The following is a 17,644-nucleotide window of genomic DNA, read 5'->3' as shown; positions in this document are numbered from 1 at the left end:
CCTCCATTATGGCTGTCCTCACCACTGTCTCTAATCTGTCCATCATGACTGTCCTCACCACTGTCTCTAATCTATCCATCATGGCTGGTGTCATCACTGTCTAATCCAGCCATCATGGATGTCACCACTGTCTCTAATCACTCTGACATCTTACATGAAAGGTTGGTGGGGCTTTAATATAAAAATGTAATGACTTCATTTAACACAGTTAAGTAAGTGAAAGAGGACATGAAGGTAGTTGGTGTGAGAGAAGAGGATGCAGAAGACAGGGTTAGATGGAGGACACTGATTGGCTGTGGTGACCCCCGAAGGGTAAAGTCGAAAGGAAAAGAAGAGATTACTACAGTGATACCTCTACTTACGAATGTCTCTACTTATGAAATTTTCTACTTACGGAATTTCTCAGCTGGAAAATATTACCACTACTTACGAAAGAAACTTCGACTTACGTAATGTAAAAGCACAGTGTCGGCTGATACTCGAATCTCCCACAGGTTCCTGAATGCAACATTCTCATAGCTGCTCTGCCAATGGCTATTACCTATTACGTATCTTCCTGGCTTCCCATTGGCCTCTGTGTGGAGCTAGAACGGTGCTTATGGAGTTTCTCGGCATTCGGCACTCGACCCGTGAGGTAGTCTGATAGTTTTGCGCAAATATAATAACTTTTTGAGTACGTATTCGCTATGGACCCCAAGAAAGTGACGGAGAAAAGAGGAAAAGAAAAGACGAAGAAAAGAGTGTTTTTGTCCGTACAAACAAAGCAAGAGATGATAGAAAAGCCTGAAAAAGGGATGCGTTTGGTTGATCTCGCCAAAGAATATGGCCGTAATGCATCTACAATCACCACGTTATTAAAACTAAAGGAAGTTTAAGGAGTTTAAGGCATCGTGTGGGTGGTTGGAGAGGTTCAGAAGGAGGACTGGAATTCACTCTCTTGTTCATGGTGGGGCAAGAGGGCATGGACCAAAGAGGGCAATAAAACAATCGTCATTATTATTATGTACTCTATTCTTTGTTTTTTACATTATGCACAACTCTCATTTATTGTGTAATGATCTAATTGTAACATGTATTTGTTACATGTTTTGGTGCATTTTTATGCTTTATAAAACATTTATGTCTGAATTTTTGTGGGCTTGGAACGGATTGGGGAATTTGCATGAAAAAAGTGTCTCTACTTACGTAATTTCTTCCGGAACCAATTAATTTCGTAAGTGCAGGTACCACTGTATTATAAATTGCTGAAGAGTGCAGTTAATCTACCATTCTGTTTGTCTGTTTGATTATGATTTGAAGGAGGCTCTACCTTAGAACCTCGACAGGATGAAAGAAGCAACACTTAAATAAAACTAGAAAGTTTATGCCTCTCAATGACTAAAGTCCCTATTGGCATGGAGGCTCTTTGCCTAATCCAACAACTCTAGCAGCCACATCAGGAGTGGGAGTGGTTTTCCACGGAACAATTAGCCTCAGCCACAACCTTTAGCGGCTGCCTTGGATTAGACACTGTCACTCATTGCTAACTGCTTATGCTTCCTTTTGAAGTGACTAAACCCCTAAGCTGCAGTTGGAGAAACCCTCCAAAGCCAGCGTCAAATGTGTGCGATGTGCATCTGTGACAGAGTGTGGGTGGGAGAGAACGCTGTCCTCTCACTGCTTTGAGGCTCTGCAGGAGCAGCAAAAGAGTTTTTGGTTTGTGTCTGTTGCTGCTGTTGCCACTCACTGCAGCGTTTCTTGACTGACAGAAACAAATGAGTATCATGTTCATCTGTGAGCCTTGGAAGCAACGTTGACGTCACCGAGCAATTTCCTCACAACTATGTCATGGGAGTGTAGGAATTGCCGGAGCTCAATTTCACACTCTTAATGACAGTCGAGACTCTTCTGTCATTCTTACTAAATCCTTACAAGTCTTGCAGCATCGTGGGCAGATTTCATCCTGGACATCTGCGTTCAACATCAAACCATTAAACTCTGACCAAACTACTACAAAGTGTGAATTGGAGTCATCATCGTAATTTGCCTTTGATGCCAGTCCGGTCCTAGGGCAGCAACAAAACCTTTCCAACCCTTCTGTCCTACAGTGTTCTGTCCTATGAATGCTTGAGACTCTCCAACTCTTACTCCTATTCTATGCCAGGTGATCTTAGGTTGTCCTAGTGTAGTGTCCAGACTTCAGCATAGTGCTGTTGTTGTCATGTCAATGGGATCTTTTCTCAGCACAGGCCCAACCCATTTCTACCTCCTTCTCAGCACGATGGTCAAGAGTTTGGTCAAATGACACAGACAAGTCTTTGTAAACCTTTAGTATGAAAAGCAGACAGTTTGTGAAGATAATAATGGATTAGATTTCTAGAGCGCTTTTCTAAACACTCAGAGTCACTTTACAGTGGATTCATTATTCATTCACTGCCCATTGGTACTTGGTGATGGTAATGATGATGATGGTGCTGGTAAACTGCATGTGTAGCCACAGCTGCCTACACACCAGTGGGTGCCTTGCTGGAGGCATGGACGGTAAAGGGTCTTGCCCAAGGACGCAACGACAGATGACTTAGGAAGCAGGCTTTGAACGTTGAACTGTACGATCATTGAACAAGCTGCTCTACCACCTGAGCCACTGGCGCTCCAAGATCTCTGTCATTCTCCAACATCCTGTACTAAAGACCAGTCAACAGTTCAACTTTTGTTTTTGTAGAACACAGTTTTGACCTCCATATTTTATTCAGTTCATGAAATGCATTTCTTCCTTTGTTGAGATGGTCATTTAAATCCTTTTCTGCACCTCCATCATAACTTGCAGTTCTACCCAGACACGTATAGTACCAGCATGAGAGAAGTTTTCTCTATTAACCTGAATTGAGGAAGCAATTGTTTGACCAAGGGAGGATAATTTCTCCTGCATGTGTAGAAGCAGAGCAAGATCAGCTGCCTAATTTATGTTGTCAAGTGGCCATCGAATGCATCTATTCTGATCCTGAATTCTTTGATTCAAGTCTCAGGTAACCACAGCGTTGAAGAGCAATGCTGACATCACACAAATTATTTCACATAGAATTTATTTCCAACTCTACTCTGTTATTGTAGTGACTTTTGTTTACAGTACAAGGACGATCTCTTTAGACATTCCATAAGGCTCACTATATTTAAGAGACTTTCATGGTGGATGCAATCATCTCAACTACAAGAAGATGAACAAAAAAACGAATGAAGGAACGAACGAAGGAACCAATAAATTCTAGCAGAAAAGAAAAAAGTCTCTTTAATGTAAAACAGGACAACAAGTCAAGCATTCACTCCACATAAGATCTCCATTCATCTGACAGACCTGCCCATTAAAAACTGAAGCACCCTACTGGTCACACAAACCCAGTTAAAATGGCACATGGTCACAGAAAAGCAGACTTACGAAGGGAGTGCCACTCGTCCTGCCTTATGGTCTTGGTGATGTTGTAGGAGAGGTTTTTGGGTATCGTAGCCGAGGAGTAGTGATACTTGATGTAGGAGCACCTTGGAATGGAACCTGAAGAGAGAAAAATGATCAGCACTGAAACAAATGACCAATAGATAATAGATCCACACTGATGACACTCATGAGGACTCAACTGACACAACACATGATCAAGATACAGCTAAAGAGGCTACGTCTGCAATCATTTGCTGAACACCCAGACGCAGGAACTCATCTGTCGGACACTGCAGCCATCTGTAGTTCAGTGAGCATCTGGTGTCAACCTTTAACAGCTACTTCAATGTCTCACGACGATGGTGCCAGAAATGATGAGCCTGTTCACAAACCAGTCAACAGGACTGGTGAAAAAATATCTGAGTTCATTAGTAAGGAATAACAGCATTGGTGTTCTCAGTGTTTCTTGCTAAGATTCATTTGTATACAGCTCTTTGGAGTTGTGTGCAATGAAAACACAGACACTCCTGGGGTACGTGAACCTCGGTCTCCAACACAGAACCCTGTTATCATGCCACTGATTTGTGTTCAGAGTTTGCCGTTTCTTTTAAACTGACAGTATTGTTACAGAAACCTGCAGGTATATTCATAGCTAGTGTTTGGCAACAACAACCGTTTCTACATAAAGCTGTTCTTTTTCAGTGTTTTTAGTTCAGGTTGTTTCATTTCAAACTATCATGTGTCTGATGGTACTTGACTTACTGGGGTCTTTTTAATACATTCTCTGTGCACAGGGCTAGCATCACCACAACGTGAGACTAGAGGGTCTAACACTCGGTGTTCTGTGGCTGGTGAAATCCATTTCTGCATATGTGCCTAATGGGCTCGCTCTGGAGAGACTACATGGCGTACTAAGAACTGCTTTATTTGGAAACTTGGGAGATTTCAAAAGGGAGATTACCCCCCCCCCCAACAATCACTCGCCCATTACTGAACTCAACTTATTATGCAAGGCCCCTGTACATCCCTCAGTAAAACATGATCTAATAATGTAACTGTTATGACCTCCAGAATCACCTTGGCTCCTAGAATCAATGTGGCCTCCAGCTCCACTGTGAGGAATCTGGGGGTTACGTTTGATTAGGATATGTCTTTTAACTCTTTTTAAATCTAATGCCATACACATTTCTAGCACAGACATCTTTAAATTGTGTAATATCTCAAAAATAATTCTGTCTCTAAAGGTACAGAAAATTATTCCATGAATTTGCTACTTCCAGGCTGGGTGATTGTAATTCCTCATGATGAGACATCTGTCACCTCTCAGCCTCATTCCTTATCTGATGCTCCGGCAGCGCAAATTCATTTCTGTCAACTTTGGCTCAACAGAATGTCGGGCTAATAATGGTTTAAAATGTAGGCTGCAGCTAATCAATGCTATGCAATGCTATGTAGGCTGTAGCTAATCAATGGCGCCATATCTCTTTCCCGCCAGAGAAAGACAAAACGTTCCGTTCAGGTTTGCATCTACAGTAGCTACATTGCTAAACAGCATGAACACAGGTTCTTCTGAGTCAGCAACATGTTATGAGGTCACGTCCACTTATCGACTGAACTGTGAGGATGGACGAGAAAGCATGAATCCTGTTTATTCCTTTTTTACAAAGACATTCTCCCATTTAAGACGGGAGTGTGTTAGAACATTTCTCCAATGGCGATCTGACAGTCAAACTGGAGTCTAAAATACAATCCTACAATTGCTATCCCCACATAACATTCCCACTTTAAGAAGTGACAAAGCCATCATATTCTGAATCAGACCTAATTACCCAGGTACCTTTTCGACAGTCAGCAATGATGTGCTTAAAGTGTTCCCACATGCAGTCTTTAATATGACAGACTAACGTTACTGCTGCATCCTGTCTGGATGCTGCGTTTATCTGAGGAACCTCACGTGTCTGTACGTTATGCTTAGATTGAGACACGTCCACAGATTGTCAGGACCAGGCTATCAGAGCTGTGGGGGATGTATGGTGCGTAGCTTCAGTATCAGCATGCTGTGTAGAGAACATTTAAAATCAAAGAGACGTCTGAGCAAACGGCAGAAAGTTGGTGGTTAACAACAGGACTCTGAACGCATCACGCCCACGGTACTGGTCCGTGGGGCAGTCAGTACCGGTCCACGACCCGGGGGTTGGTAGCCACTGCCCATTGGCCCAGCCCAGACTAATCAGAAACACAACGTCACACACCTAGGCCACGTTATTTTTGCCACATATCTGTATCAACATGTTTGTCGGAGTGGAACACATCGCTGTACGTTTGAGGCTCCTGATGCGTGGACCCATGGACAGCTGAGTGACTCACTCCAGGAAGTAAATGACTAATAGACGTGACGTGAATCTGAGACATTTTTAAAAGGCATAACAGCTTCACTCTTCAGACTGAGGCTGGTCACAGACAGATCACACAGTACAAGATGAACAGTGTTTAGTCAACTGGTCTGATAGTCTGGCGGTTGACGCCCACTGACTTAATTATTATAAATGATATTCTGCTCTGTCCTGCTGTTATTAACACAAGCTACTATCTTTTATTGCTATTATGGATGAACATGTTTGTTTCTCTATTTGTACTTTTTACTGTGAACCCATAAATCCTTCCTCATCAGGGCGTGGCTGGTTGGTCTCTCCTGTGCACTCCAGTCTCCACCTCTCGTGGGTCGTCCCATTCACCAGCTCACCATAGACACACCAGATCTTCATCAGATCACCAGTTCTTCCTCCTAGTAACCTGTTGAGTCACTTCCTGTTTTATTCTTCATTTGCTAGATGCTAATGTTGCTGCACCTCCCAGCTGTTCTGGGCCCCGCCCTGGACGTCTGTCGGCTCTCAGATCAGCTGATCATTCATTCATCACTGTTTTTCAAAGCCTGTCATTTCCACTCATTAACTCTGTGTCAGTGGTTTCTGAGGTCCAGAGTGGGTCCAGTCATCATGACTCATTTAACATCATAAATTCGTCTCCATGTTGCTGAGGACGTCTCCTATTGGCTGAAGTGTGTCATGACAAACTATCTTGTGTGGTTCAGGAGGGTGTGTTGTTGTGTTGGAGGGATGTAGGAGTCATGGACGGATAGACAGGAAGTAACGGTGAAGGGTTACCAGAGGACCATGACAGGTCCTGGAAACAATGGTTCAGAACAGCAGAACGAACAACAGAAACAATAACATCATCATCATCAACAACAAGTATTACGTCTTGCTCGAAGCACATCTCAAACAAATGTTTTCAACTTCCTGGTTTGATATTAACGTCCTGCTTCAAAGCAGAGATGTAATGTGACTGGCAGTGTTTGTGTGTTCATCCGTTCTTCTGTCCGTTAGTTAGTCACAACCGTTACAGATAGAAAGATGAAACAAAGAGCACATTACTCAGGTGGCAAAGGGGATGAAAATGAGACGATGACCTTGAGAAAACTGGTTCAAGGCAATATTTCAACTTTTGTACACCGAGGAACCCGATAAGATAGATGAGGGAGAAGACCAGTGTGCGTGACAAAAGCACTAACTTTGATCTTTGGCCTACTCAAGTAGGTCAGGGTAAAATCAAAGCACTTACTTTGATTTTTGACCTACTCAAGTAGTCAGGGTAAAATCAAAGCACTAGCTTTGATCAATGCAAGTAGGTCAGGGTAAAATTCACAATTCAGAGGTGTCGCGGGATGTTGCAATCTGTGACTGCATTAGTTCTTGTTTCTTTGATCATGTTTTACTCTCATTTTATCAGTGAAATAATAATGAAAGGAAGTTTTCAGTCTCTTTTTATTTCTTCCTGTCTAGAAGTGATTGTTGAGCGGCTGAAGCTTCATTTGTGTTTTCTTCATTCAAACATTCATTTAAACAAAAAGAAAATACCTTGCTAGGGTCTCAGTTCATGGACATGGTGATTAACTATATAATGTGTGTTATTAACAAAACATACTGATGAATAATTAAGGATGAGCCAAACCCAGATCCCGCTCTAGAACACACTGTCACTGAAGGGGTGAAGATGCCATGAATAGAAAGAATAAATGTACTCATTGTTGTGAGTACTTGTAGGATATATTTAGTAGTTTAAACATGATTGAATTTAACATACTGTAAGCACTGCTTTATTACAAATACGGTCCTTGTGAATTATTTCAGTCTTGTGTTTTACAGAGCAAGAACAATAGTCATGAGACATCTGCAAAATGAATAGACTGAGAAAAGAATCGGCTCAGCAGCTCCAGCAGAGAAGAAGCTGCAGGAGGACACACTCTATGTCCACAGACGGGACACTACAGACGTGTGGCATGTCTGTGGCTGCAGGAGGACACACTCTATGTCCACAGACGGGACACTACAGACGTGTGGCGTGTCTGTGGCTGCAGGAGGACACACTCTATGTCCACAGACGGGACACTACAGACGTGTGGCGTGTCTGTGGCTGCAGGAGGACACACTCTATGTCCACAGACGGGACACTACAGACGTGTGGCGTGTCTGTGGCTGCAGGAGGACACACTCTATGTCCACAGACGGGACACTACAGACGTGTGGCGTGTCTGTGGCTGCAGGAGGACACACTCTATGTCCACAGACGGGACACTACAGACGTGTGGCGTGTCTGTGGCTGCAGGAGGACACACTCTTTGTCCACAGACGTGACACTACAGACGTGTTCACTGAGCTGACGATCAGGTAGTGATCGTCACATGTTGGTAACTACAAGAAAACATTCAATAAAAACATAGAATTAGGGATCAACAGTACAGGTAGTCCTCAACCTAGAGACAGGTAGTCCTCAACCTATGAACACACCTGGTTCAGAGAGGTTCTTCATAGCTGAATTGTTAGTAAGTTGTTATTTATTAAATTTCAATCTTTTTTAACCCTTACAGCCCTATGATCGCGGCCGCTCGATCAGATCACGTGATGTTTTTAAACCATTCGTAACAAATAAAGTCTGTCACGTGGATTGCTGCGTGCATGTTTACACGACAGTATAGATGTGAAACTGTCTTCCGGGTTTTATTTTGAGTTGATTGACCCCGGAAAACTGGAGATATGATTGTTTACATTTGATCTAAGACAAGCGGTTCAAATGGCTTCTTTTATTGGTCTAATCAGATGCAGGCGCCGTATTTCTGTCCATGTAGTCGCCATCGTACAAGTGGGGATGCGTTTATTCATGTTATTCAAACATGAATGAGTAAAACTCCTCAATACTCGTGCTCTTTCATTCATTTATTTATTCATTTTCCTGGCTGCTTCATCCGCTTGTGCGGGTCACAGGGAGCTGGAGCCTGGAGCTGAGAACTGCTGGTGCTCCATCGGCCACCACCTCCACTCCAGTCGTTTTGGTTTTTTTACCTGCTTGTTCATGTGCTTCATGTTCTGAGTTCATAAAAAACATGTTCTGTAACTTCTGTTCTTTTACTTCTGTGATCAAAAGCATTGCTTTGAATCTCAATTTTGAGGCTGCTCTGTAAATAGTTTTAACCCTTATTTCACGAGCCAAAAGGCTTCTACCCATCAGCCCTTTCTTTGTTGTAACAAAATAAAACTAGATAAATTTTTAAAAAAAGCTAAGCCCAGCTTTAATCCACTGAGGTGTTCCACCACACTCACGTGAATGATGCCCTGATGTCACTTCCTGGTCGTCAAAAGTCAGACACGCCTCTTTTTGTTTGATGACTCTGTTTGATTTCAATAAGTTTCTCAGTTAACTCCACCAACAGTTAACATCAACTAGCAAAACATTCAGAGTTCAGCGTTAGCGTCAGAAACCTGACCCGGACAACATTGGTTCCTACATAATTTAGTTCCTACAGGAGGACAACCCCATCAATAATGAATAAATGTGAACAGCAGGTGGTGACAGAGTTTTCTTACAGGTAGTCTATTCAACCTAACCTGACTTGTCTTCAGTCTCCATAAATACATTGTGGATTCTTTTTCCACTCAGTAGTTCACAGAGATGTGGAGAAAAGACGGACGAAACGCTGCAGATGACGCCAACAGGAAAGACCAAAAGACCACAGGAAGTCTGACATCAGAGAAAAATGTTCATTGGGTCTGAGATCTGCTGAGTCATGTTAACATGACATGTGAAATCTGAATCTCTGGGGTGTTAATGTTACACTGTTGGGTGGGTGTTGTGGCAGGAAAGGGAACTAGTAGTCAGATATGGCATGGGTTGTTCGTATCTTTGAATGTTCATAAATTGAATGTTTGTAAGTAAATGTTCGTAAATTGGATGTTCGTATTTAAGGACTACAGTAATCCCTCGTTACTCGTGGTTAATGCGTTCCAGGAACCACCCTCAAAAAATTCTGTGATATAGCAACAAACTATTTCTCTTTTTACGGTAATTTAAAAGCTTGTGAACCCTCCCCATACTGATATTAAACCACCTTCTATCTGTATTACCTTTAAAATACTCTGATAGACTGTTTAGAGCACTTTTTACATTCATAGACTCACAGAATGCAGCACATATCCTGATGCCATCAGCCAATGGAATCCACATACGTCAGTAGTGGACGTACGTTAGTAGTCCATGACTACCTACTAAAAATCCGTGATTAGGTGAAGCCACGCCTGTTGATGTGCGAATGTGCGAGGGATTACTGTACCTGTGTTGTGTATGGGTATAATTAGCATGCTAACACCTTAGTAAAGATTAAATAAAGGATGTGAGGGCCTGAAGAGTGAGCAGCTGCTTTCATTGGTGCAGCAGACAGGATGGACGGCCCCCACACAGATGGGAGGTCCTACAGTTCAAACACTGCATGGCCTCACTCTGGATGACCCACTTTCTGTCTGTCTCGGCCCCACATCCCTGCTAATACACCCATACGTATGGGATTAGACTGGAGAGCGGGGGGAGGGAGGGCAGCACAGCTATGGGGCAGATGGGGCTGGGGGGGCAGCTGAAGTCAAGGGATGGGGCTTCTGCTCGATCAAACCGTATTCACAAGCTGTCATCCTGCCTCCTGTCTTCTGCTCAAACAGTAAAGCTCATCTAGTGGATCATAGTAACGGTGTGGGAGGGATGCTGTTCCAGCGCATGGGGGGTGGGGGTGGGGGCAAAACCCTCCACAGAACCTAAACTGAACCAAAGCAAGCCAAAGAAAACTGATCTGAGTCGACCAGTAACAAATCCTGATGCAAACATCTGTTCAGCTCACAGCCGTCACCTCACCTCGTTTCCTCTTCCTTAACTCTGGCAGATTTAAGGAAGATAGCGTCAAATCAAAGAATGCTAACATTTTATTCTAACATATGTTAAGATTTATGTTACCATATATAGCTCAGTGTCTCTTTTAATGATCATGTTGACAGCACAGACATTGAGAGGTTGTTGGGTTTTTTTTAATAACAACTGGAAGAACACTGACTTTCAATGACTGAAGCTACGTACAACAGAAGGCACCATATACTAAAACCAGACCATAATGTAACCAATACCATTTAAAGATGCAGAATTGTTTCAGCACCAAGTTTCTTCAGGCTATTTTTCATTTAAAAGAAGGACTCTTCAAAAGCCAAACATCTTAAATGACTGTTAAATAAAAACAATAAATAAATAATAAATAAAAACAGAGATCGACCAAACTTCTTTCATGACGTCCCATCCTGAGTCCTCTGGTGGTAACTTCCCTTTTACTCAGGAGCTCAAATGGCTACAAACAAAAACACATCTCACATTCAAATACCATGGAAAGTTACAAATTATTTCAGGAACAACTGTGTATAATTAAAGCAAACTAAACTAAACTAAAATATTTCAAGCATTTTATTTTCATTTTGATAATTATGAACAGCTTAAAAATAAAAAAACATAAAAAACACATATCTTCTTCTTTCCCTTTCTGCTTTTCCCTTCAGGGGTCGCCACAGCGAATCAGTGTCCTCCATCTAACCCTGTCTTCTCATCCTCTTCTCTCACACCAACTACTTTCATGTCCTCTTTCATTACATCCATAAACCTCCTCTTTGGTCTTCCTCTAGGCCTCCTGCCTGGCAGTTCAGAACTCAGCATCCTTCTACCGATATATTCACTATCTCTCCTCTGGACATGTCCAAACCATCTCAGTCTGGCCTCTCTGACTTTATCTCCAGAACCTCTAACATGTGCTGTCCCTCTGATGTACTCATTCCTGATCCTATCCTTCCTGGTCACTCCCAGAGAGAACCTCAGCATCTTCATCTCTGCTACCTCCAGCTCTGTCTCCTGTCTTTTCCTCAGGGACACTGTCTCTAGACCAAACAACATCGCTGGTCTCACCACAGTTTTGTACACCTTTCCTTTCACTTTAGCTGAAACTCTTCTATCACACATCACACCTGACACTTTCCTCCACCCGTTCCATCCTGCCTGGACACGCTTCTTCACCTCTTTTCCACACTCTCCATTGCTCTGGACTGTTGAGCCTAAGTACTTCAAATCCTCCACCTTCTTGATCTCTTCTCCCTGTAACCTCACTCTTCCACTTGGGTCCCTCTCATTCACACACATGTACTCTGTCTTACTGCGGCTAACCTTCATTCCTCTCCTTTCCAGGACAAACCTCCACCTCTCTAGCTTCTCCTCCACCTGTTCCCTGCTCTCACTGCAGATCACAATGTCATCTGCAAACATCATAGTCCATGGAGATTCCTGTCTAACCTCGTCTGTCAGCCTGTCCATCACCATAGCAACAAGAAGGGGCTCAGAGCTGATCCCTGATGCAGTCCCACCTCCACCTTGAACTCCTCTGTCACACCTACACACACCTCACCACTGTCTTACAGTCCTCATACATGTCCTGCACTGCTCTAACATACTTCTCTGACACTCCAGACTTCCTCATACAATACCACAGTTCCTCTCTGGGCACCCTGTCATCAGCTTTCTCCAGATCTACAAAAACACAATGCAGCTCTGCTTGGCCTCCTCTGTACTCCTCTGTCAACATCTTCAAAGCAAATACTGCATCTGTAGTACTCTGTTTTGGCATGAAACCATACTGCTGCTCACAAATACTCACTTCTGCCCTTAGTCTAGCTTCCACTACTCTCTCCCATAACTTCATTGTATGTCTCATCAGCTTTATTCCTCTGTAGTTGCCACAACTCTGCACATCTCCCTTGTTCTTAAAAATGGTCACCAGCACACTTCTCCTCCATTCCTCAGGCATCTTCTCACTATCTAAGATCCTGTTGAACAACCCAGTCAAAAACTCTACTGCAACCTCTTCTAGACACTTCCATACCTCCACAGGTATACCATAGGGACCGAGTGTCTTTCCACTCTTCATTCTCTTCAGTGCCCTCCTCACTTCATTCTGACTAATCTTTGCTACATCCTGTTCCTCAGCAGTCACCTCTTCTAGTCTTTGTTCTCTCTCATTTTCCACCTTCATCAACTCTTCAAAGTACTCTTTCCATCTTCCCATAACACGACTGACATCTGTCAACAGACGTCCATCCCTACCCTTATAACAATATACGTATCGTTAATGTGGAATATTTTGACTTAGCTGCTTCTCACACGATCTTTAACCATCAGTCAAATTTTGCACCATGGAGAGCAGGTCAACGAGGACCACCGTATTTAGAAGAATAAAAGTTCCCTGGTGGTCTGGTTCTGGTCTAGGAAGTCCCTTTCCTTCATGCAGCCCATGAATGCCTAGACATGAGACAGGAAGTATTCAAACTACAATGGACTCTAAGTTAATATTTGATATGAACATCCAATATGTAAACTACACCTAATGCTAAAACTATATCTAGCACTAAATCCACATTTGAGAGTTAAACTACATTTCATATTTAAATAACATCCATCTGTCTAGTCACTCTACAGCAGCTTTTCCACTTTGTGAGTCATGGGGGTTGCTGGAGCTTATCCCAGCTGGTTACAGGTGAGAGGTGGGGTACACTCAGAACACATCGCCAGCGCATTGTGGGGCCACATGAAAGACAAACAACCATTCTGTCTGTCTGTCTGTCTGTCTGCATGCCTGTCTGTCTATCTACCAGGGTGTGGTTGTGTTTTCAGCACGTTCAGTGTGTATGTCAATAGATCATAATGAATAACAGGTGTCAGTCAGATAGCAGCGTTGACCCTGTCAATATAATGAACTACAATATCAATGAACTACACTAACAATGAACTACGCTACCAACAGACAGCATTAATGAAGGAACACATTTATCTTCAAGGGCTGAATGGTTGTCTTTCAGGTAGATCAGTGTTTTGCTATAAAATAAGATCTGTGTAGATTATCTAGTCACTAATCTATTGTGTAATGTAACAATCATCAATGCCGCAGTTTGTTTCAATTACCTTACATTTTCTGTATCTTTGCATTGACATTTGTAATACTTAAATAAAATAAAAATCACCATGTTCAGTGTTCCCACTCATATTCCTATGGGGTTCTTCTTTCTCCTGTATTGGACCAAAAGTTTTTGACAGTATCCGTACAACATCTCTTCTTCTGTTGTAACGCTTCATGGGAAAGATCTCGTATGTGTGGCTCAACCCTGGCAGCTTCAGAAGAAACATCTCCACACCTTATATTCATGCACGTGCAGCACTGAGGGTCATATGTTTGACTTTGGTGCAGCTGTTGAGGATGAATGTTGGGCTGCAGCCGGGACCCAGCCTCAGAGAGACCTTGACTGGACCTCAGAGAGACCTGGGTTCACCATGTGGTGGAATGATTTTGTGAATCATTGTCATTTGGTCCGTCTTACATAAAGTACTGTGCGAAGATGACCTATTAAGGAACTTATCCTGAAGAATGTTTTTGTGTCTGCAGAAGGTTAGTCTTGCAAAAACTGCTACGTGGCATCGCCAGAACCTTCTATTGGCCTGAGGCCACAACAAGAGCAACACACCTCCACATACACACACATTAGATTGTTGATGGTTTTAAAAGCTCTGAGGGAGAGAGGGAAAAAGTTCCAGGATTCCAGTGATGTCAGTACCAGAGATCTCTTAACAGTAGCTAAATCGTTTGTTTATATCATCGATGATACTGTTGGACTTCTCCTCAACTTATGTACATTATGATTTGGCAAATAAATATTTGTACCTCTGTACTTTGTCCTGTCTTATGAAATTCTCTCGCCACCACAACCACAAGGTCACAGATTGACCTGTGATCACAAACCAGAGCTATTGGTCTTCCTCTCTCAACCAACCTGTAATTACATCCATATTTAACAAAGTGATTCAGAGGCTAGGAAAGTCAATGTTTTGAAAGAATTTTCGATAGAATTTTATGATCGTGTTTTTAGTTGCTTTGAATAGTTTGTAAGCATATGAAAATGATGCTGCTGGGTAACATCAAAACCAATCAGAACCCTCAAAATTCCAGAGATCACACATAAATTAACTCTTTATGAATCTTTGTTCCTTCAGTTGTTCTGTGATTCATTCTCTTCTCTTCCTGGGGACACACCTAGGAAACACTGACAGCAGGTGTGGTTGGCTGGAGACAATGATGAGGAGGATGAGGAACGATGTGACTGCCTTCTCTCTTTCCATCCTGTTGTCATCTGAAAGCAGGAAGTCTCTGGGTGTCCACAGAAACACCTTAGCCACCAGAAAATCTTGGTGTAGTCCCTGCCTGTTACCATGACAACATAAACCAGAGGAGAAGTTGGGAGTTTCTTCATTGTTAGCAAGCAGATGGTGATGGTGTTCACATCCAGTCCCTCCAGTTAATCAGTGGGTGCACATTAGCAATCTGATGATGCTATGAGCACAGCGCTAAGATAACTGTCAGCTTTCACTTCCCAGCAGCCTCGGCTCTCTGCTCACACAGAATGGTCCCTTCATTGGACATAACTCTGGTATTGTCCAGTGCTTGAGAGTAGGAGAAAGGCCTTTTCATGTGAGGGAGGCAGCTGTGGCCACAGAGCGCCCTTCATCTGCTCTATCCACAGCCAGGCAGAAGAAGGCTCTGATTGATTAAGACTCTTTGAGCCCACAGCTCTCCTGACTTGATAAGTCATTGATTAAATAAGAGCTGGAAGGTGCAGGGGGAGAGAAGGGAAGTGTCTACTGGGGAGGGTTCGGACCCGGTTTCATCTAGAGGGTTTCAGGAGGTCTCAGTGGTGTTTGGTTCAGACAACTGAATAACATTCTGCTTTCAGTCATTAGGAGGCAGGGCTTACACCAACCAGTTGTTTTAAGGCTCCACTACTATCTCTAACATATTTACCTGTTGCATGTTTTCTACTCTTTGCCTTGATGAGGATAAGCCACTGACATAACAAATTTGAATTGTGTAGAGAATTCTCTCAGGCCTTTGCCGAGGTCATTAGAGGTCAATGAAAGCCCACAGTTCAAAAATAACAATAGTAACAATAGTAAAGTAAATGTATTTATTTCAAGATAAAATCCAAGATGGCTTGTGCCTCATTCTGTTAGTGTAAACAGGAGGTGACTACACTTTTATGTAATTGCTAACTGCTTAATATGCTAAACACAAACATGCCTCTGGCAAAAAAGCTCAATCAGTTACCATGGTGATCCAGGTTAAAATCGAGACACCTACATGAGGTTAACACTTCCAAACAGTCAGAACAAAGACAGAGGCAGGAACGGTGGTAGGTGTAACATTCAGACCATGAATCATGCGTGTGTGCTAACAACCATCCAACAACCATCCAACGACATGACTGTTCTTGATTCTAATGTACTAATGTGTGAATCATGGCAGCAGAAAGCAGTCCTGCTGTGTAATATGTGTAACACAGGACAGTGGAGGTTCTGCTGCTGTTGAGACAAAGGCCACCAACACACCTTGATCAGCCACTGATCACTGACCTCAGCCTGTACGTTCACCTCCTGGTAACCCTACCGCTGCTGGAGGATCTAAACAGACAGTTTAGATAAGACAATTTCCTGTCTTTGGGACTAATAAGGTTTGATTATTCTTCTTCCCCTTTCTGCCATTACCCCCCATGGGGTGCCTTCATGCAGCTCCAACACTCGTCTACATGCTACATGCTGTTGGACTATCTTAAAACTTAGTGGAGAGTTAATTGAAGTGTTTTCTTCGTCTTTTCATCAAGGATTAAATTATTAAAACTAAAACGCTTACCGTGAACTTATCTGGATTCAAAACAATCACGTGGATCACGAGTGATGCTTAACGGTAGATACTGGAGCTATAGATATTGGTAGATATTTGAACTATATGTACTGGTACATATTTGTAATATGGTTATTTGTTCTGCTCTGATTCATTGTACAGTAGCATGATATTATGTGTTTTTAACGGTTTGAGATCCCAATATTACAGTATTTGTGGTCGACAGATGTTAAATTGAGTGAAATGATACAAATTTGATAATTATTATTCCGTGTTTTTTTGGGGGTTTTTTGAACAGACATATAATGAAGAACGACTGAACTCTAATTCAACAATTCAAATTATGAACAATCTCTTGGAACCAGTTGTGTTTGTATGTTGAGGACTGCCTGTATCAACAAATGATAGCTTTTCTTGAATTCCTGCCTTCAGCCCACACTCTGGTAGTTTTTTGTTGATGTGAGCATCGTTATTGCTTCCCTTCTGAGCTACGAGCAGTGGCAGGAATCTATGTCTGTAAAACACATGAGGGGTCAGGATGGGCAGGGCTGTGACATTTCATCGTGTTACGCATCCAAACTCCCGTTCGGAAACTTTGACGACAGCTACATTTGCTGGCAAACAAAAAGAGGCTGGCTCTAGAGAATAAAGAGGTTATCCTTTTCCTGTGTGGAAGTTCACTCTTGTGTTTCTAGAACTAATCTTATCTTTCTGTAGATCATGAGGACACCCTGAGTGAAATCACTTGCAATATCTACAAGACCACACTAACACACATTAAACCATCTGTCTGTCCCTCCAAAGACTGATGGAACAACTTCTGTTCAACAATGATCAATAAGGTTGATTACACCACTTACCTAATGGTCTGTGGTCTAGTAAGTGTGACCCAAGTGTTCTCTCAAGGTCTCAGAAGCATCAAGCACCACATTCATCTAACTCTAAATCTCCTCCATCACACACCCTTGAGGTTGACCTCAACTATCTGTGGAACTTCAAGACAGTCACTAAATATCTTTCCACATCATGACTGACCAGCTTCTATATGAACAACATTTAACATCATCCAACACAATCTTGTGAAGCTAAGTGATTCATTAGGCCCACCC

The 17,644-nt window shown here is 42.6% G+C and overlaps 1 protein-coding gene across 1 annotated transcript in view; it reads right to left on the bottom strand.

Annotated features, from left to right (window-relative positions):
* tmem178bb (transmembrane protein 178Bb) overlaps window positions 1-17,644 on the bottom strand; it is a 48,631-nt gene that overhangs the window by 25,249 nt on the left and 5,738 nt on the right. Inside the window, exon 2 of the mRNA XM_068307197.1 lies at window positions 3,413-3,526. Coding sequence (XP_068163298.1) covers window positions 3,413-3,526 — 114 coding nt within the window. The remainder of the gene's footprint in view (window positions 1-3,412; window positions 3,527-17,644) is intronic.

Source organism: Antennarius striatus, chromosome 22 (genome assembly GCF_040054535.1).
Source record: "Antennarius striatus isolate MH-2024 chromosome 22, ASM4005453v1, whole genome shotgun sequence".
Classification (NCBI taxonomy): domain Eukaryota; kingdom Metazoa; phylum Chordata; class Actinopteri; order Lophiiformes; family Antennariidae; genus Antennarius; species Antennarius striatus.
The sequence above is the reverse complement of the archived record's forward strand: the minus strand, read 5'-3'. Positions and strand labels throughout refer to the sequence as shown.